This window comes from Lipomyces arxii (assembly GCF_038497795.1).
Source record: "Lipomyces arxii strain Phaff 12-163 unplaced genomic scaffold V1512scaffold_39, whole genome shotgun sequence".
Taxonomy (NCBI): Eukaryota; Fungi; Ascomycota; class Lipomycetes; order Lipomycetales; family Lipomycetaceae; genus Lipomyces; species Lipomyces arxii.
The window spans coordinates 1-19,347 of record NW_027117738.1 but is presented as its reverse complement, the minus strand read 5'-3'; the positions used below and the strand labels follow the sequence as shown (position 1 = coordinate 19,347).

The window sequence follows — 19,347 nt, the reverse complement described above, 5'->3', positions numbered from 1 at the left end:
TACACTGTAAAATTTGGACGCGTCCACGTATGTTCTGTAAACAACAATGGACGTGTCTGTGATTGTGACGTCGGCAAATACAACGTCAGAACGCCGGATATCGTACGACTGGTCGATTTCCCATTTTAAGACTAGACTCGAGCAAATTACAGGCATCCCTTCATCAGCCCAGAAACTTCAGCTCTATGTGTCTGAGGCAGAGGACCCGGTAATAATTGTCGCACCGGCGGGGTACTCTGACAATGACGCTAATGTCGGGATGTTTGCTGACCGGATTGTGCCGTACGCGAGGCTGCATGTCGAGGATACCCGGCCGCCCCATGTATGGGAAAACTACACCGACGTGTCGGAAGTTGACAAGTTTGAATTGTCACTGGAAGAATATGAAAAACGGACAGATACCGTGCTGGCGTGGAAAAAACGTAATAATTTAGGCAGGTTTGGGATGTCGGCGGAAAGGGCGAAAGAAAGTAAAACGGTTGACTCAACGGGGATCCAAGCCGGACAACGGTGTTTGGTCTCGGAACCGTTTGAACGACGCGGCCTGGTCAAGTTTGTAGGAAAAGTTCGTGACCTGCCTGGCAATGATTTACTTTGGGTCGGCGTCGAGTTCGATGAACCTGTTGGTAAAAATGATGGTTCGATTAAAGGCAACCGGTACTTCCAATCCAAACCAAATCACGGATCTTTTCTAAAAGCAGACAAGGTTCAAGTCGGTGATTTTCCTGCAATTGATGAATTCCTCAGTGAAGATGAAGAGTTATAATTTTATACAAATCATTAAACTACAAATCCTAGTATTCGACTTAATTCTGCTGCTCTTCTTCCATCGCTGCATTATAAAGCGTATCCGTCGCCTGGGTATAAAATATCCTTGCCTCGTCATTGCCAATGTTTCGCATACCATACAAACTTCCTGGTCCTGTTAGTGATATCCTTGTACCTGGTAAATCTCTCACCTCTAGGAACAATCCAATGTCCACCTCTGTGCATCTCAAATTTAGACTCCTCAATCATGGCCTCGACAGAACCAGAAATCATACAAAACGCAAACGCATTGTGCTTTGAAAACTTGACCTCTTTCTCACCGCCTGCGTTAAGTAAAAGCATCCCGGACGCAATGAACTCCTTGTCGTCCTTGAACGTAGTGGCAATAGTCACAGATGGGTTTGGCGTTTTTCGAAATGGAATCTTCTTTCCCGACACCGCAAGAACTATTCATCAGCACACAGCACGTACTCCAATTGAAAACTCACGTTGATTTGTCCGCTTTCCGGTCACATAGTCCACAATATCCCCATATACTTCAACAGACTGCTCAGTCTCATCATCCTCTTCTCTCCCACGTTTGTTGTGTTGTCTTGTCGAAGATCTGACACTGGACGTCCGACCAGCAGGCTTGGGCACAGGTGAGTCTATCAGCACAATCTCTTTAATCTGAGGCACTCCTTCTCCACCTTCTCGGTCGCCAAGACTATACACAATTCGCTCATTCCTCCAAAATGCCAATGGCTTGACTTTCACCCGTTTGGACCGACGCCCGTCGCCGTCGCCTTGAGTCGGTGGTTTAATAACCTGTCGCTTAGACTGGGACGCTTGCACCGGTACAGTTTGAGTTTCCATAATGGGTTTAGCCGCAGGCTTTACCTTTACTGCTGTTTTTGGCTCAGCAGTGGCTTTCTGCACCTTCTTGTTTGCAGTAAGCTTCGCAGATTGAATGTCTGCAAATGCTGCTTCGACTCCACTTTCACTCGAATCCGATTCTTCTTCTACATGTTCGACAATCTTAGCAGGTTTCGCCTTGCCTTGATCATATCTGCCTGTTCGCTTTGCTACTCCACGAGCCTTAGCAGGTACTGACTCAGACCCGTTGTCGCTAAACTCCGACTCTGTTTGAACGGTCCGCTTAGGCCCAGCTTTTTTGGCGGTAATCACTCTGGGTTTGGTGCGAACCTTTGCTTCTTCCTCGCTGTCACTGCCCGACTCACTTGATAGTACTGCCTGCTTGGACACAACCTTCTTGTTTAATGTCGCTGGCACATACGCCTCTTCTTCGCTTTCACTTCCAGACGCACTGTCCGAGCTAACAAGTTTAGTCGGTTGTTTCTTGGTTCTTGAGTTCAAGCGAGTGTCGTCTTCCATACTTCGCCCAGGCAATTGAGATTTTCCTGACTTTGACGAACTATTCACTTGTGCGTCGTCAGATTCATCGCTGCTTCGATGAAAAAATAAAGGCGTATCATCCAATGCCGTATTATCAAATGCAACAGGCGTTAATGTGCCTCTAACAGGAGAAATAATCTTTTCAACCTGGTTTGCTTTCTCAGCTAACTTATCTTTTGCCGGCACAATGTTTTCTTTCTGACTGAATAAGTTGCTAACAGATTTGATAATCTGCTGTTTAGAACTAGTAGGCCGTACTAAAGCCTCAGTGGGAGACTGTGAATATCTCGCCATTCTAGTTGGTGACGCTCGAAGATCCGTGTCTGTTCGTCTGGCAGGGGAGCCAATATTCGTTTTCTTTGGCGTAGCGCGTGGCAGAACCGCATGCACGTCCTTTGGCTGTACTTTCGTTGACAACGGCGGTGAACTGCTCAATTCATCGACATTGTCGTCATGAAACGTTAACGGGGCAGCTGTGGCAGCTGGTGGCTCAGGCGAAAAAAAGGCATCGACGTCTTCCATTCCAAACGAATCGCGAACTGCAGTCTCTGGTGCTCGAATACCTGTTTTGCTGAAACTGTCAGTAATCTAGATATATGTCGATTTCAAGCAAACAGTACTTACCGGCCGGCAACGCCGAGCTCGGCAAAGCTCGAGACGCGATGACCGCCACGATTTGTGTTGAATGTCGCCATTGCTGTTGTGTGTGGTTGAAAAACAGCAATGTTTGTGTTCTAGTCCAGCGTTCGAGATGAGATGCGATCAGGGTTTGTTTTGATGAGCGGCGTTATGTTGTGATCGCGTGAACTTTAATTAAAGTTTTATGCAACTCAATACTTAATAAGACGCGTATAAATGAATTTTGAGCGTAAACAAATGGCAGAAAAAGTGCAAATAGAGTCATTTGAAGAGGACACACAGGAGGATGAGGAAGCTTTAAATACTGAACTGAATGGTTTTGCACCAGCAGGAATTGATGTGGAATATAGCGGAATATCGAGCACATTTCATTCTCCTGTGCCTAAAGATTTTCACAGCGGGGAACCATGCATTTTAGGTGTTGATGAAGCCGGAAGAGGTCCAGTTTTAGGTAGTATATGTTAATAGGTGTACAATGAGCTAATATATAGGATCGATGGTTTATGCGTTAAGTTACTGTTTAAAATCATATTCGGCTAATCTGAAACTGCTTGGATTTGCCGACTCAAAGACCTTGACGCACGAGACCCGGGTTCGGCTGTTTAAACAGGTTTGCAACGTTGAATGTGAAGAAGATGAGCTGTTTCGGAACGTGGGATGGTCGACCAGGATCATGACTGCGAGAGACATCTCAAGTGAAATGCTACGGTTGAAAAGTCGAGTGACGAACTTGAATGAGCAAGCACATGATGCCACAATAGCTTTAATACGAGGAGTGTTGGATTCAGGAGTGAATGTGAATGAGATATACGTTGACACGGTCGGATCTCCACAATCGTATCAGGCGAAACTGCAGAGACAGTTTCCTACTACTAAGGTTACAGTTACAAAGAAAGCGGACTCGCTTTTTCCAATTGTTAGTGTTGCTAGTATTTGTGCTAAAGTTACTCGAGACTTTTCATTAATGCGATTGGACGAAAGTGGCGGCACTTGGGGGAGCGGATATCCTTCAGGTATGTTCAATGGATCTTCCGAAGTCAACTAACAAGTGTAGACGCAAGGACATCCACGTGGATCAAGTCCAATATACACCCCGTATTTGGATGGAGTGAAATAGTCAGGTTTAGTTGGCAGACCGCAAGAGACTTACTAGATAAAAACAAAGACGTTGTCAAAGTGATATGGCATGATCCTGTGGAAATCAGTGCATTTTTATCAAAGTTCTCTCATTGGCCTGGCAAGTTGGTTACGAATGAATTCTAGATTTGCTATATTGAACTAAATTACATGTACCAAAGAAATTGATAGGCCAAAAGAATCAAAACAAATGACTAACAGCACTTTCCTTTCACCTTTAAATCTCCATGAGATTTTGACTCCAAATTAATGCCGACAGTCTGACTACCGTATTTTGTATTGTTGATTTTAATGCCATGAGTCTGACAGAGTGTTAGTAAATACACATTCAAAAGTATGATACATCTTACTCTGTCGTTGATGTCGAATTTGCCTCCTTTAATTTTATAATATATTTCTCTTGCGACTTGAAGATATGCTTCTTCTACTCTGTCACCGGTCTTTGCACTTGTCTCGACAAAGTCCATTAGTCCATTTGCAGCAGCCCATTCTCGTGCTTCCTGCACAGAGACTTGACGTTGAGTATCACTAAGATCACACTTGTTTCCGACCAGCAAAACACAAATCTCCGGGTCAGCTTGTGCCCGTAAATCAGCTAGCCATTCTTGAACATGATTAAACGTCTCTCGTCTGGTTACATCGTATACTAATAAACATCCTGTAGCATTTCTAAAGTATGACCGAGTAACTGCTCTGTAATGCTCTTGTCCTGCTGTGTCCCATATTTGTAGTTTGATAAAGATGCTGTCATCTACAGGTACAATCTTTGATCCAATTTCTGCAGCAATAGTGACATCGTGAGTATCACTAAATGTATTATCTGTTAACCGCACTGTTAGAGATGACTTTCCACACGCACTAATTGTTGTCATAAGTAAATTGTACGTAAGAACTAATTGAATACTCACGAATCTCCAATCATAACAATCTTTGCAATATAATCCCATGTTTTTGAGCTCATTTTATTGCTTATAGAATGTCTTTAAGGCCTTTATCAATAGCCTCGAACAGACTCGCTTAACTATATAGCATAACTAAGATACGCATTTATACCGTAAACACGTATCATACATGGCACTAAATGAGGAAAGCGCAGCCGCAGTTGATTGTATTTGCACGCCGCACATCAACCTTAAATTGGCGTCTTCATCCATTCCTTCGTTTAGATCATTTCTCTCTCTCTTTCTCTCTAAGTAAATCTTCAATATATCTACTTAATTTCATTTTATTTAAAAAGTATATGTCATTGCTATTTTGCTGTAACTATACAATATTTTGATTATATAATTGCAATTATCAAAATGGCAAAGTCTGGAGTTGCTTTTGGCTCAATAGCGCTACCAAATACGGTCTATCGTGTGTCGGCAATTGCTCTCATCTGTTGGTCACTTTTTCATTTTATTACGTCGTTATTCGGCTCTTCGGATATGTCGCCTTCAGACGCAAAAGCAAGGGCCCGTCAGGCATTACAACAAAAGATCGAGACAGCCGTTCCTGGAAGAGACGGTTTCAAAGTATGGAGTGAAGACTATTTTAGAGATTTCTACGGTTCCAGTGAGTGTGGCCTTAAATCAACTTCAATTTACAATCCTTTCATGAACAGTGACGGATCACTCATGAGACCATACTGTGCAAACAAAGAAAAACTGCTGTCGGCATTTTCAGAAGGTGGGCGGATCGGATTCAACTCGGCATATCAGCCACGGGATTGCGAGTATCGCTGGTTTAACCCGGAAGAAATCTGCATGATTCTCGATCGGTTCGATGCTGTTTTGTTTGTTGGTGAACAGCGAATGACTACACATCTTTACGCCGCGTTTAACTCGCTTTTAAGAAAAAACATTGCTTGGGGTGGTCTTAAGAACTGGGAACTGAACGAGCAGTTGCGTCAACGCTGCAGATGCGAATCCCAATACACAAATTCACAGTGCGGTGGAGGCGGTGCTGGTATCGGTGATCATTTCATTGTTGATTCAACTGAAATACTGGACGCAAAAGATGACGCAAACAAAATTGGCGCTCCCTACTCCTGCAATCGAGTTTTTCACGGCTTGGTAACTGTGAACTCTGAGCCAGTTGCCGCTGGAACATTGGAAGATATTGATGACATCTTGACCACGTACCACAAAACTGCAAAGCCAGTGCCTGTCATTCTTCAGCAAGGTCTGGCCCATGGCTTTAATTGGGACAAGACTACCAAGGTCATGGACTCAATTCTGAGACAGGTTGAGCGGCGAGAACCCAATCCAAATCACCGCCCATTCTTATGGCTCGGTCCGACTGCAGCCGGTCACCTGAAACCGCCGGGTGCAATCATCGAGCAAGGAAACAACGCTCTGCATCACTATACTGTCGAGCTTTCCAAGCGAGCACGCGATCGCGGATTTGACGTGCTCAACATGTTTAACCTCACTATCCAGGCAGACTCATACGACGGCACAATGTACGGCCAGGAAGTCAGTCTCGTGCAAGCAATGATGGTCATCAATTGGTTGAGCAGGGTTGAGAGCCTATGAGCAATTTGTTTTTGTTATGGATTACGCATATTAGCTTTCTGTATATAACCTTTATTACACGGTTTTGTATTTACTATTCTACCCTAGCGCACGGTATAGTATAATACGCCACCCTGAGTAGTAATCGGACGCATGTAGATGCAGCCTTCGACTCCTGCTGTAATTTTGTGGAACATTTGGGCGTAGATTTTGTTTTAGAGTACGTTTTCAGCTGACTACAATCATTCTGAGAAAGAACTTATGTCATCTACAAATCATTTTATGATCACAAATATTACAACTCAAATTTTTTTACCTGCTAACACATTCGTGGGCGGCCGCATTCAATGGGGCTTAATGTCAATATGCACTTCATGGACTACATTTAAAATCTTGCACGTCTACGTGCCGGCTTGGCCCGTTTCATCTCCTCATCACTTCCATCGTCATGTTCCCGTTTGTTCTTATACTTCAGTCTGTTCCGCTGGCCTCGCACAGGGCCGTTCTTTACGGCGTCGACATACGCGTTCACAGAGCTCGCTTGGGCAGCTTTAGCGGCCAGTTTGTTGATCATGTCCTCGTCGGTGTCTTTAGCCGGCTTCGTGTTTTCTTCAGACACAATGAACTTGCCTTCGTTGTCCTTTGTCATCTTGTTCTGCCGACTCTTAGGTTTGCCCCGCAATGTGGGCTTGGAGGATGTCACCTTTGCGAGTGCCACGTTGTTCAACAAGTCAAGCGGTTCGTTGTCTTCGTCGTTAACAATGTACGCCTCGTGTGCGCTCTTCTTCATCCGACGTCCTCGTACAGCAGACTTCGTGTCCTCGTCTGACCCGGCATCATCGTCTTCACTACTGGAGTCGTACAACGCGGCTTCGTATTCGGACATATGCGGCTGCTTTCTGTGGCTCCTATGCCCCTCCTCGGTATCCGCAATATCCTTCTCAACGTTTAATTTCTTTCTTCGAGAGCGCTCCTTGATCTTGCGAATGTTGGTAAACAGTTTCTTGTCGCTCTCAGGAAACACTTTTTCAATCTCTTGTGCGCCAAACCGCCGGATCAGCCGCTCAATCAGATGTTTGACCTTTAGTTTAAACCGCGCGTGGTGCTCATGCGCCCATTCCACAATATTTGGCACAATCGCCGCCAAACGGGGCTGCACAATCTCAGCCGGAAGACATGTGACTGTAACCTTGACAAACCCAAGCGATGCTTTCACAATCTCTCGGTTATGTGACGTTAAGAACAAGTTCACAGTCTCAACTAACTCTTCCATAACGTTTTTGCGAATGATGTCTATCATTAGCGTTTTGTAAATCCAGCGAAAATAATACTTACTTCGGTATTGAAACAACAAATGACTCAATGCAGAAATAGTCGCACTGATCATATGTGGTGTCGTTCCAGCCATACCTGCAGACACCATAGTAAAGTACTCCTCGATCGAAGCTTCGACCATGGGCACAGTATCTTCAACATCTGCAACAAGCTGCATTGACACAGTACCACCGCCAGCCATCTTGTCACCCATCGCAATCAACAACTGATACGCCGCCTCCCGTGTCTTCTCATTCAGCTCCTTTACACCAATGACAGCTTCAGGAACAATTGCGGTAATCAAATGCAGAGCAGACGATGGCAACAGCTGAACTATATCAATCAAAGCAGTCAGTCGAGTCTAAAATTATCAGCAATGGTCTGTACAGAACGCGATCATGTCATACATTACGTGCCGGAGGCTTGACCGCCAAAGCCGCTCCGAGTAAAGCCTTTTCAAATTCGCCAATGTTCGCTAGGATGTACTCATCACCATTTTCAGATAAAGCCATCTTGCTTACTGCACGATAGCTTCGCCGTTGAATCTGGTAGTCGCTACTGGTGAGCGATGCGAAAACAATTTGCTTGACGTCGTTATAAAGCAATTTAGGCAGATACGGAATCATAGCAATGACGAGGTCCATCATTGTCTGACTTACTAATCCTTCACCTGATAGAGGAAGCGAAGACTTTACCATTGCAGACACCTTTTCAAAAGTCACAGTGATATCCTAGTCATATTAGTATAGCTTAATGAAAAGATAGCATCACCTGCCTCCTTAGGTGTGATTGACAGAAACGCAGAGATAGTTTCCAAAAGGTAAAGTCGACTATCAGCAGCAGTCTGGTTAAAAATATTGAAAAACACAACTAAGAACTTTGACGCAATCGATCCTAAAAAATTGAGATTAATTGCCGCATCCTCTCTGCTAATCTTGGACTCCAAAACTGGGTCGAAGTTTTCAGATTCCCTGTCAAGATAAATTTGATGACTTTCAACCAAAATCCGCAAACCCTTGCAAACAGGGGCACGAAGCTCGATGCTTTCATACAGTACATTGGCAATCCGCTCAGCATTTTTTTGACTCAATGACAGCCGTAGATCTGTAGGAAGATCGCAATACCGTGGAAAAAGAGACCAGATCTGCTTGAACAATGTTTCACAAATCTTTGCATCGAGTCCTTTGCCGTTGTCAGTCGCGTCTTGTGCTTTTTTCAAAAGTGTTTCACCAAGCGGGACCATCTCGTTCATGAAATGAGCAAGTGTTGCATTCATAGTGTTGTCACGTAATAACGGCAGCAAATATGCACGTCCAGGACTAGTGGGACTATAATAAAATCAGATATACTTACATTCAAAGCTGCATCCAAACCTACCCATGATTGTCCAAATTCAATGGCAGTAAGTTCAAAATCTTCTCCGGTCCAAGCGATCTGATTGCTGCTGCAATTACTTGATCAACCTCAGCAATACCTTCAAACTGCTCTACGTTTCGCAACTTGCTGATGGTCTTTAACGACTCCAACAAGTACGGATCAGAAAAGGTTCCAAAGGCATCAAACAATGCAACAAAAAACTGCATGATGTCCTTCCATACAGCCTGGTACTTGACACTGAGTAACGACGCCGCCAGCGACGAAATCTTTGTTAATGATTTTTCTGTAGCCGCCTTCATTGGCTTTTCAAGTAATAGTTCCACAGGTATACAGGTGGAAGCAAGTGCGACTAAACCTTGCGAAGCCGAAGCCGAAATGTTGCTTAATAATCCAGACTGTAAAAATGAAACGAGAATCTCAAAAATCTCTGGCAGCTTTGCAAAAGCAGTCTCACTGTCAATTTGGGTGTAAGCAGAAAAACTCTGAATAACGATTGCAATCCACGGAGGTGCAAGTTGCTGATCCGTTTCGCTTGGGCAAAGATTCAAAATTGACTGAACGATGCTCAAGAAATTCGCACTATCGATTGAGTCAACCGCGTGCGTACGGTCGTCGCTTGTGGTAAACATGGCCTGGAACACGTCCAGTGCTGAAACTACCAAGTGCTCGGCTTGCGACCTAGAAACAGTGAATAGATTATTGCACAAAGCTTCGACTTTGTTGTGTGGCCATCCAGATTCACACATCGCAATCGAACGGATAAGCTGTAACGAAAAGATAACCTTCTTTTCCGTCGTGTCTTTGCCATCTGTCTTAATTCGTTTGTTATGCTTCTCCGAAAACAGCTTAAATTGAGTTGTAACAGCGCTCATGGTCAGATCTGAACACATGTTTAAGGCCGGGTGTGACGTGAGCTTATCTGGGGGATTGTCAAGGATCGCAGTGACTGCTTCTTGCGCACGCTTCCGTACTTTTGGTCTATCGTCCACGCAAAACTCAAGCAGTTTGCGCAATTCCAATCTAAAGTCTGTGTCGGAAGTGTGCTGAGACCATGCCGCTGCTGCTTGTGCTGTCAAAATCGTTTCCAAGCAGCCAATTGTAGATCTTAGAAGACCAGACGTGACATCGGGCTGTTCTAACAACGGATTCAAATAGCTCAAAAGTGGACCCGACTTTTCACGAAGTAATGGCTGCGATACATGAGGAATAATAGAGTCGAGTAAGTAAATCGATGAAGACGCAACATCTTCCTTTGTCAACTCTATGTCTGTTAAATCCTGGCCGAGAAGGGAAAGTAAAGCTACAACATATGCAGATGGCGTTAGTTCAGTTTCCTCCTCTTTGAGTGTCTGCTCAATAGCGTCTAGAATAGTAGCTAGCTGGATCTTGTCAGCGTATGGTCCAGCATAGTATTAGTTAACTAACCTGCTTTTGATGAGGAAGTTTCGACGTTCGATGCTGTCTGATTCTTGCCAGCTTGGATTCCAAAGAAGCGGACTTTTCTACATCCTTTCCGGTAGTCTTTATCCCTTCTGAAGCCATCTATTCAACTAAAATGCTGCGAACAAATTTTCTGCTTGCAAAGCCACAGAATTCGAAAAAAATTGTTTACTCCCAACCACGCCGCATGACCTAATATACACTTTTTGTACATATCATCCTTTAATAATCTTATGATAACGTAGTGGATAAGGGCGGCGTGGAACTAAATTTTCAAGTCAGTAACATATAATTCTTAATATCTCAGCAACTACTTAATCAAATGACTTAAAATTAATATGGCTTATATAACAACATCTACCCTATCTATTGTACAGGTTCCTTTTTATGGCATTGTTTATTACATTTGCTACATGTCTTTGGTCTTCTCTTCGGCCTCTGTGCCTCCTCCCTCACCTGAGCTTGAACAAAGCCTTGCTGGATATTGACCTTCAGTAACTGATAAAGCGTGATTTATGTAAACCCTCTTATTCTCCCTCTTTCTACGTTCGTGCGAAGCTGCATTTGACTCCTGAAGTGCAGTGATCTGTAACTGCATAAGAGCAGTTGAGGAAGCTAGAAGTTGTGCTCCCTTGGAAAAATGGCTAACTTCATGGATAGAAGTTGGCAAGTAGCTCTGGTGCCTCTCAAATCTTATTTCTTCAATGTAGCCTTTTTCTCTATATCTTGAGAATTACAAGGTGTTTTCGCCTGCCTAGATCCTTATGAAAAACAGGGGAGATCAGGACTAGGAGACCTTGGTACTGGTTCTAGTTGTGATAGAACAGTATCTGAATTTAAAGAATGTAGACCAGACCCTCCAAAGTCTCTTAGGATATAGCTCTCGGTAAATGATTCGAGAAAAGCTGTATGAAACGAGGCTAGAAAGTCTTCCCTCGCGATATGAAATATCTAGTTCCTTGTTCTGCTCCGAATGGGTCTGTTTCAAAAAACCAAAGCCGCTAACGTCTAGTGGTTGAAAAAGGTGTGAAGTATAGAATAATGTCTTTGGTTGTACAGAAGGCTCGACACTCAGGTGTTGTATGGCTCCCAAAGTTGTCAAGGATAAGAAGCTTTTGCTGCCAATCGTCTTAGACTTTGTATGCTTCTCAAAATATTGTATACATTGAAGGCCAAGCTCATTAGTAGTCCAGCCATCTAGACTGACTGCAAATGTGCATGTTGAAGGAAGACCTAGATTGAACCATGTATGACTGAGCTGTTTTATTTGGAAAATTTGGAAAGGTGGAGTAGTAGAGCCATCTGTGCAAGCGCTTTGAATTAATGTGACCCATTGACTATTCGTTGGTTTAGTCTGCTTTAGCCTCCCTTGTCTGTCTGTAGCTGTTACAACCATAGAAACACTGTTTAGTCCCATTTGCAATCCAGTCTCAAAGTTATAAGTAAACTGAGGAAGGATGCCGTACTTCTTGATTGTATCGTCAAACAATGTAAATCAGTCTTGGATTGCCTTTCGATCATCACATAGCCTTCATTACAGCTTTGATTTCACCTCTTGCTCCGGAGACACTGTCTGTCACATCTCTTACAAGAAAGAAAGAAGACGAAAGACTATGTGATTCTAGTTGCAATATGTCCCTAATAAGCACATCCTCTTCAATCTTAATGAGTTTCTTATTGTTTGGTACGTAGCCCTCCCTAGAAGGTCTTCCTTTGATTCTATGGAAGAGGGTGGTCTTTGGAACCTTGAAGGCCTTTGTAGCTGTAGACATACTTTTAAATTGATCAGAACGGTATGCAAACACTGAGAGCGCAATGATGCCTTCTTTTTCGCCAGTTTGAACGCGATTTGGTGGTGTCATGGTATGACAGAGATGATGATGATGTTTGGTGGAAATTTTGTTCCGCGCCATTATCCACCACGTTAAAAGCATTTCACTTCTGTATAAACTATTTATCGGTGACTATATCATCGCATCAACCATCGGAAAATGCCGAACCTTCCTCTACGCCGTGACCAATTTCATCACAGCTCTTTGAGTTGCGCAAATTTCGTATTCGTTCAATTAGCCAAGCTGACGTATAGGGGACATTGTCTGAAGTATCTTTTGCGCCTATCCTGACGCTATCTGATATTCCACAGTATCCCGGCTTGTATCGATATTGAAGACAAGAACTCCACTCGTCGCACTTCTGAGCGCAATTTTCTGCGGACTCGTAAGCTGTCTCGGTCGGGTTATTGGTGTCTTTCTCTCGGTCGGCGGAATATTGGCGAGTGTCAGCAAGATTGTCCCAATTCTTACGTCCTTTTGGGTCGAGATACGGCATGACGAATTTCCGGTACACATCTTTATAGAGGATAGGTGTGTTGTAATAAAACTCTTTTTCGAACTCGTATAGTCGTTCAACACCGTGAACAGTCAGATGGTGGAATGTCATCACTTCATGACACCAATTGCCACTATTGAACCACATAGACTCAGGAGGTTCACCTTGAACTTTTCCATCAGCAGATATAACCGCGACGTCACGATCCAAAAAGGCATGTGCCAAAATATGATCTCCACAGCAATTTTCTTTAGTATAATCTTCATACTGCTGAGCTAACTCAGGTTCTTTTCCAAACGTCTGTGAAAGTAATCCACTCGACATTATCACACCAGACCCACCATGAGCAAAACGTTCGTGATTCTTTAAGTAGATTGCCACTGATCCAATGTACAGTTTATCCTTGTGGTTCAATTTTTGAAGCCATCGTATCATATTTGGCCAGAGTATATAACTGTCTGCATCCATGAATATATACCACTTTGCTGTAGGATGCTCGTTATATGCATGTGCTATCATTGGGATATTTTTAAATTTGTCAAGATTCCATGCACCTTCGATATGTGCACGTGAGTCATACAGCTCAATGTTCGAGTGCTCGCTCAAAAGTTCTTCCTGCTGTTTGTACATTCTGAAGTCATCCGACTGACGCAATTTTTTGCTCGTGTGAGATAAAATATCAATAACTGGTATGCCGGCAATTACATCCGGAGCGTCCGAGTATATGTAGAAATGCGGTACTTGAGGAAGTGTAGTTGCCAAATGAATTGGAAGTCTTTGCCATAGTACAGTTGCTCCAGATTTGATCATTAACACCACATCCTCAGCGCCCGGAATGTATGAAGTCTCGTACCCATTAGCATAAGTGCCATTGCTAAACGAGTTTGTAGCGTTAAATCGTTCAGCGTCGTCATTCGTAGCATGCAGAAATTCGCACTTAGTGCTTCCTTTTAGTCCCAGTAGAGCCTTTACCTTCTGGGCATCAACCGAGTTTGGTATTGGGCTAGATTGCAGACTAAAAGATGCAACTACTAAGGCGGTCACAGACAATCCGACCAATAAAGCAATCGTGCCTCGGATAACTTTTTGACTTGCAAGATTAAAAGCTATACTGTCTTGGCCAAAATACTTACAATACTTTCTGTTGATGAAAAGCATATTTTGCACAATTCCAGATCATCGTGCTGAAGCATTTGATGTACTGGCTGTTAGCAAGACGATGTTCTGCTTTTAGCAGAGGCAGTAATTAAACCTTATTTAAAACCTGGTAATTTCAGCTGAAGACGGCGTGTCTACGTGTATTAATTGGTGCTGTATATTGTGCAATTTGATCCAAAATAAGAATAAACATCAGCAGAAAAGCTTTAAGTTAAGGAGCTTTGGTTGCAGAGCTGACGAGCTCTGTTCGACTCAATACAGTTGATGAGCAGTAAAAATGTTGATGTCTTTGTTATTCAATTTTGATGGTATAGAGTACGCTTGGTAGTTTCAAGTAAAGCTTCCAGTTTTGACTTTTATGCCTAATGATGGCCGTAAAAGTTCTCAAAATTGATCAAAAACTTTTGACGACAGCTTTGACGTCATAAACGTAGCTTCGTTCCCTTCTTACACAAAATTAGTTGAAATCTGTGCAGAATTTGTCAAAATTGACAAAATGTAGAATGGCGAGTCATATGCTTTGTAGCTTATCAGTTGATATGCGTACAGCGGCTCAATTGGCGGTGGAAGGAGCGGAGGGAATTACGTGTATTGATCGTCCTCATGGCGCAGATCGTAGCTGCTCGTAGCAGCTATCAGATTAGTATACAACAGACTGAATACCTACGATTCGATTATTTTTTAGCTTTTTGCAGAATTTCATAAATAAACGCATCTAATTGAGATTGCCTGTTCTGGCTTAATTGAAGTCTTACGCCCTATTTCTGCAAGTGATTACAAAATGGCAGCAGGAGACAAAGAAATCAGTGAAGTAGTGATGCAAGAATGTCAATTGGTTGACGATTTACAGTCAGAAAGAGGGAGTACAGTAATAGCAAAAGAAGACTCTTCAGACATTCAAGTCACCGCTGAAAAGCTTTCATCTAGCTTTGTTACCAACAAAGATGCGCCGTTGGTGAAGGATGAGAATATCATTGATGCCGGTTGGAAAGAGTCATCACCTGAGAAGACGGAAGAAGTAATTAAAGGGATCTCTAATGACGATCTATGGATGATGGTGCGCAGATTCAATCAACAGATTTATCATGTAAAACAAATTGAGCACACCAATTCCGATGGCATTGACCTTAACACTGCAGATGGAGAAGAATTTGGATCACCTAATAAACTTCGAACGGTAGTTGAGAGACTCTATGTCACCGCTTTGGTTGGAGTTGCTACTTTTGCAATGCATATTGTCAGGATACGGTCCTGGAAAGAAGGGAGACGTACTCTTGTGTTTCTAACGGTATGCAACTCATATGTTCATGCTTCGCCAGTTTAATGAGTTTGTAGGCATACTCTGTTGGCTGGATTAATGATTTATTGATGCCGATGTTTATGGGTCTTGTTATCTTGCTGCTTACATATCCTCCATCTCGCACTCTCTTGTTGCCGCCAGCGCCAGTCAACATGACAGATAGTTCTGGGGGTGTAAAATCACCTCCTGCAGGTGTTCTTGGGAGTACTGGCAGTCTTACGGGTGCTCCTGAAAATTTCATGGGCGAAGCAACCGAGAAAGAAGCTCGAAATTTAACTTCGGGTCTGGCTTCTATTGCTTTGAGTAGTGCCACAGGAGACAACCACCAGCGAGTTGATTCTAATGATCAAGATGAAGAAACTATCAATCACGATATTGGTACTGCAAACATGGGATTGGCTGCAGTTACCTCGTGCAGTGAGGAAACCATGCCTAAAAATGGACAGCAGCAGGTGCTAGGATCTGATCCACAAGACAAGACGAAGAAACCGATGGAGGAGGCGTTGTGGACTCAGATTCGGCCAGCTGTGCATATCATCTCGGATGCTGCGGATACTTGGGAACGATTTCATAAGTCAGTCGGACATAAACATTGTAACTATTATTAACATAATTTAGCTTGATATTCCCACGACCTCACTTTCCCTGTCGAATGGCTCGAATAAGATTACTAAGCCTTTTGGGGGTACTTTTTCTAGTAACTCTCAAAGTTACGCCTTACATGATCGTTAAAAGTGCGACATTTATTGGAGGATTTTTATTCTTTGGTGATCCTGTTTTACAGCAAAGTTTTAAATGGCTGAATACTCAGTATCCAAACTGGATGTACTATTTGCAATTACGAAAGTAAGTATGAATTTTGAGTGTAGTCATCTGTCTAAAACATCTTGCAGCACCATTCTGAAAGGCGTTCCAACAAATGCTCAAATAACCGTTACACTTCTTCGAGCTGGAGAACTTGCACGCACGCCATTACCACCGCAGCCTAGAAAGTCTGATGCGCCTCCTGACAAGCCAGCTATGTACATTGACAATGCCGAGAGTTGCTTACCGGCGTCCGATAATGAAATTAAAGATGCGCAGGGTCCCATACAGTCTATAATAGAACGCAGAGATCAGCCTTTACCGACGTCTAAGAGGAAGGCGTTTATTGAAGGAATACGCAGTGCGGCAAAGATATCTGTGAAGACAGCGTTAGCAATTGACCATGCATCGGCAAAGATTGGCATGTCTACAAATGCAAGGGGCAGATTAGGCATAATTCCAAACCCACATAGTATTCCATTGACTGGTCCTACTCAGTTTCATGCACGGCATGACGGTAAGCGAGGCTTTATATTTATTACAGATGCGACCGTGCCGGAACTAGGTTTCGTACATTGCAGCTTGACGCGAGGACCGAAAGAGATTTTCAGAATGCCTATCTCGAGCATTAGAGAGATGAAGAAAGACGGAGGACTAGGTTGGAAAAGCGAAATGCTTGTAACTTGGGCACTGCAAAGCAATATCAGAGATTCATTACAGATTTTTGACAAGAATGGAGCCAAGTTAGTGTTCACCGCTCTTGATGCCAGGGACGAATTGTTCAACCGTGTTCTTGGACTTGGAGGCCAGAAATGGGAAGTTTGGTAGTCTCGTGCTTGTTTATTTATTCCGGTTACTTATTTGAATTTATATATCATATTGATAGGATTCTTGTACAGTAATAAACAGACAGGAACCGTACATTAGCCCGTAAAAGTTGATTATGCATGTGTTTATGTATTTATGCCGTATTTACAAAAACTACTCAAACAGTACGTCTACATTACGATTACGCCACTTGAATTACTTCGCGACTCTTTCAATCCTCTGAGCTAACCACTAGTCATCCATTTATAAGGTAGACGGCAGTTCTACTGGATTTGCGTTTTTGGAACAAATTTTTTGAGTTTGAACATTTGCTAGTTAGATTTATCTTTCTGTCAACTCTCAAAATCTGGTTTCATCTCTGATTCGGTGATCTGCAGTTTGGAGATTGATCGATAAAGTTCAAATCGATCAAATTTGATTGGATTTTGTTGTGCATAGGGAGGTTAAGGGCTTGATCGAGTAGCCGAATTGCTGAAAAAGGATTTTATATATTAATAATATTGAGTAAAGATTACTTGGATTTCGATCCGATAAGTTCAAGTAGGGTCGAATCTACTATAGGATATTTGCTCCTTATATGTTTGTTCTTCTGTGAATTCTGCATTTTTTTCTGGAATTACTCTGTGTAATACGATATTCAAAACACGGCTTTGAGAGAGAAGATGGAGGCCTTTGGCCAGGACTACATGATGTCTCTCGAAGAGTTGACTTTCAATTCAAGACCTTTAATTACGACTTTGACCACAATTGCTCAAGAGAATATACAGGCCGCCGAAGTGATTACACGTGTGATTGAAGAGCATATTATCAAAGTAAGTGGCATTTTCATGAAGATCGACGAAGCGGTGGTACACCCCCCAAGTCAAGGTTGATACTAGTTTGAATGACGTGTGGCGATTGAAGGGGGCGGTTGTTTGCGTAAATTTGTATACAGCCATAAACGATGGTTTAGTAACGGTTAAATTGCGGTTGTAATGTAGTCTATAGACATAGATTCTTAGTGGCTTCGTCGGCTTTTAAAGATTATATGAGCTTTTACTAACTATATAAAGTGTGCGCCAGCATCTAAACTTCCTGCTCTATATCTGCTTGATTCAATATGCAAGAATGTAGGAAGTCCATATACGTTGCTTTTTGGCAGAAACCTGTACCGAACATTCGCTGATGCTTACACACTTGTGAATGATGATATCCGGAAAAAAATGCATGAGCTTTTTCAGACCTGGAAAATGCCTTTGCCTGCGACTGGACAGAGTTTGTTTTCAAACGAGCCTCTGCGAAAGATTGAAAGCTTTCTGAACAAAGCACACAGCACAATCATGCAAATACAACATCAAGACCGAGGGCGATATAGTCCGAGCTATGGCAATAGCAAGCCAACACCTTCTCAGCAACAAGCACATCTACATAATCCTGCGACTCCAGTGACCGGGGTTGTGTCTAATGGGGCATCTGGTGAAGCCAGAGAGTATGTGGACCGAAGTACACCTGCAGTTAGCATTCCTGTCATCACACCTGTTCGCATACCATATACGGCCCCCAAACCTGTTCCGGTAGTGAGTAACGCATTCAGTACACTTCTCGCTACTAAGGAAGGTTTGTTGAGCGAGATCTCAACACTGATTCAGTTGACAAATGAAAAACTGGCTGAGAATCCGTCAGACGCGGACGGAAACAAACAGCTGTCTGCGCTGGTGCAGCTGCATTCCATTCTCCTACCATCTCAATTCCCGCCTGCACAGCTCAGTACCATAAAATCGAAACTAGACGCGCTGTCATTAGATCTTCAGCGATATCATAATAAGCGAAAAGCAGACGTTCAGGATCTTGGGCAGGTGCCAGCCAAACGACCGTGGGTTCAAGATACTGGGCGGCAGCCATGGAGTGCATCAACGTCCCAGTCTTTCTACGGACAACCACTGAATCCGTCCAATCTTACTCCTGAGTTACTGGCTTCTGTAGTGCAGTCGCTCTCGCAGCCGAAGCCCGCACAACCGCCGATGTTTGCAATGCCAAGGGTACCACAGGCTGTGCCAGTGCCTGGAGACTCGTCTGCGCTCTTTGCAAGTTTACTATCAGCCAATTTGATATCTGCGCAGCCAACTGGAGGGTCTGAAGTCACCGGTGCATTTTCAAAGTTGATGATTGCAGAAGTTGAAGTTTCAAACTTGTTTATACAACGGTACGTAGAATTGCAAAACTTTCATGTGACTAAGCTAATTGATAGACCACATCCCAATCTTGTAGGACTGTTATACGACTCGCTTCCTCTGAAGTGCAGTACGTGCGGTCGCAGATTCGCAGACACACCGCGAGAGCGCAGTTTCCGCGATGCGCATCTGGACTGGCATTACCGGGTTAATA

The 19,347-nt window shown here is 43.3% G+C and overlaps 10 protein-coding genes across 10 annotated transcripts; 5 read left to right on the top strand and 5 right to left on the bottom strand.

Annotated features, from left to right (window-relative positions):
* The first annotated feature begins 31 nt into the window (after positions 1 to 31).
* V1512DRAFT_268573 (CAP Gly-rich domain-containing protein) lies at positions 32 to 1,015 on the top strand. Its single transcript, XM_066917501.1, has one exon. The coding sequence runs from the start codon at positions 47 to 49 to the stop codon at positions 764 to 766; it is 720 nt and encodes a 239-aa protein (XP_066769064.1). The 5' UTR covers positions 32 to 46; the 3' UTR covers positions 767 to 1,015.
* Positions 807 to 1,623, bottom strand: V1512DRAFT_213514 (Mif2/CENP-C like-domain-containing protein; the record flags this gene model as incomplete). The annotated part of the gene is made up of 3 exons (XM_066913599.1): positions 807 to 916; positions 960 to 1,214; positions 1,257 to 1,623. 3 exons carry the CDS (start codon positions 1,621 to 1,623, stop codon positions 807 to 809), a joined length of 732 nt encoding a protein of 243 aa, XP_066769063.1.
* A 1,416-nt stretch (positions 1,624 to 3,039) lies between these two features.
* On the top strand, positions 3,040 to 4,065 carry V1512DRAFT_250187 (ribonuclease HII-domain-containing protein; the record flags this gene model as incomplete). The annotated part of the gene is made up of 3 exons (XM_066914652.1): positions 3,040 to 3,253; positions 3,294 to 3,815; positions 3,857 to 4,065. 3 exons carry the CDS (start codon positions 3,040 to 3,042, stop codon positions 4,063 to 4,065), a joined length of 945 nt encoding a protein of 314 aa, XP_066769062.1.
* Positions 4,049 to 4,924, bottom strand: V1512DRAFT_268566 (P-loop containing nucleoside triphosphate hydrolase protein). The gene is made up of 3 exons (XM_066917500.1): positions 4,848 to 4,924; positions 4,290 to 4,797; positions 4,049 to 4,241 (listed from the first exon to the last, which is right to left on the bottom strand). Exons 1-3 carry the CDS (start codon positions 4,898 to 4,900, stop codon positions 4,134 to 4,136), a joined length of 669 nt encoding a protein of 222 aa, XP_066769061.1. The 5' UTR covers positions 4,901 to 4,924; the 3' UTR covers positions 4,049 to 4,133.
* Positions 4,925 to 5,108: 184 nt separating this feature from the next.
* V1512DRAFT_268565 (uncharacterized protein) lies at positions 5,109 to 6,755 on the top strand. Its single transcript, XM_066917499.1, has one exon. The coding sequence runs from the start codon at positions 5,241 to 5,243 to the stop codon at positions 6,453 to 6,455; it is 1,215 nt and encodes a 404-aa protein (XP_066769060.1). The 5' UTR covers positions 5,109 to 5,240; the 3' UTR covers positions 6,456 to 6,755.
* Positions 6,699 to 10,698, bottom strand: V1512DRAFT_268564 (NUC173 domain-containing protein). Its single transcript, XM_066917498.1, has 6 exons — positions 10,551 to 10,698; positions 9,126 to 10,504; positions 8,524 to 9,076; positions 8,156 to 8,479; positions 7,770 to 8,109; positions 6,699 to 7,727 (listed from the first exon to the last, which is right to left on the bottom strand). Exons 1-6 carry the CDS (start codon positions 10,665 to 10,667, stop codon positions 6,820 to 6,822), a joined length of 3,621 nt encoding a protein of 1,206 aa, XP_066769059.1. The 5' UTR covers positions 10,668 to 10,698; the 3' UTR covers positions 6,699 to 6,819.
* A 1,387-nt stretch (positions 10,699 to 12,085) lies between these two features.
* On the bottom strand, positions 12,086 to 12,427 carry V1512DRAFT_255495 (uncharacterized protein; the record flags this gene model as incomplete). Its single annotated transcript, XM_066914808.1, has 1 exon — positions 12,086 to 12,427. One exon carries the CDS (start codon positions 12,425 to 12,427, stop codon positions 12,086 to 12,088), a length of 342 nt encoding a protein of 113 aa, XP_066769058.1.
* Positions 12,428 to 12,542: 115 nt separating this feature from the next.
* Positions 12,543 to 14,073, bottom strand: V1512DRAFT_272942 (uncharacterized protein; the record flags this gene model as incomplete). Its single annotated transcript, XM_066917709.1, has 2 exons — positions 12,543 to 13,896; positions 14,027 to 14,073. The coding sequence occupies 2 exons, from the start codon at positions 14,071 to 14,073 to the stop codon at positions 12,543 to 12,545; spliced, it is 1,401 nt and encodes a 466-aa protein (XP_066769057.1).
* A 369-nt stretch (positions 14,074 to 14,442) lies between these two features.
* On the top strand, positions 14,443 to 17,085 carry V1512DRAFT_115475 (uncharacterized protein). The gene is made up of 4 exons (XM_066912909.1): positions 14,443 to 15,339; positions 15,387 to 15,925; positions 15,970 to 16,197; positions 16,245 to 17,085. Exons 1-4 carry the CDS (start codon positions 14,833 to 14,835, stop codon positions 16,981 to 16,983), a joined length of 2,013 nt encoding a protein of 670 aa, XP_066769056.1. The 5' UTR covers positions 14,443 to 14,832; the 3' UTR covers positions 16,984 to 17,085.
* Positions 17,086 to 17,200: 115 nt separating this feature from the next.
* V1512DRAFT_293435 (uncharacterized protein) lies at positions 17,201 to 19,347 on the top strand (the record flags this gene model as incomplete). Its single annotated transcript, XM_066918334.1, has 3 exons — positions 17,201 to 17,795; positions 18,036 to 19,165; positions 19,211 to 19,347. Coding segments are annotated over exons 1-3 (1,417 nt in total), but the record flags the coding sequence as incomplete, so codon positions are not given.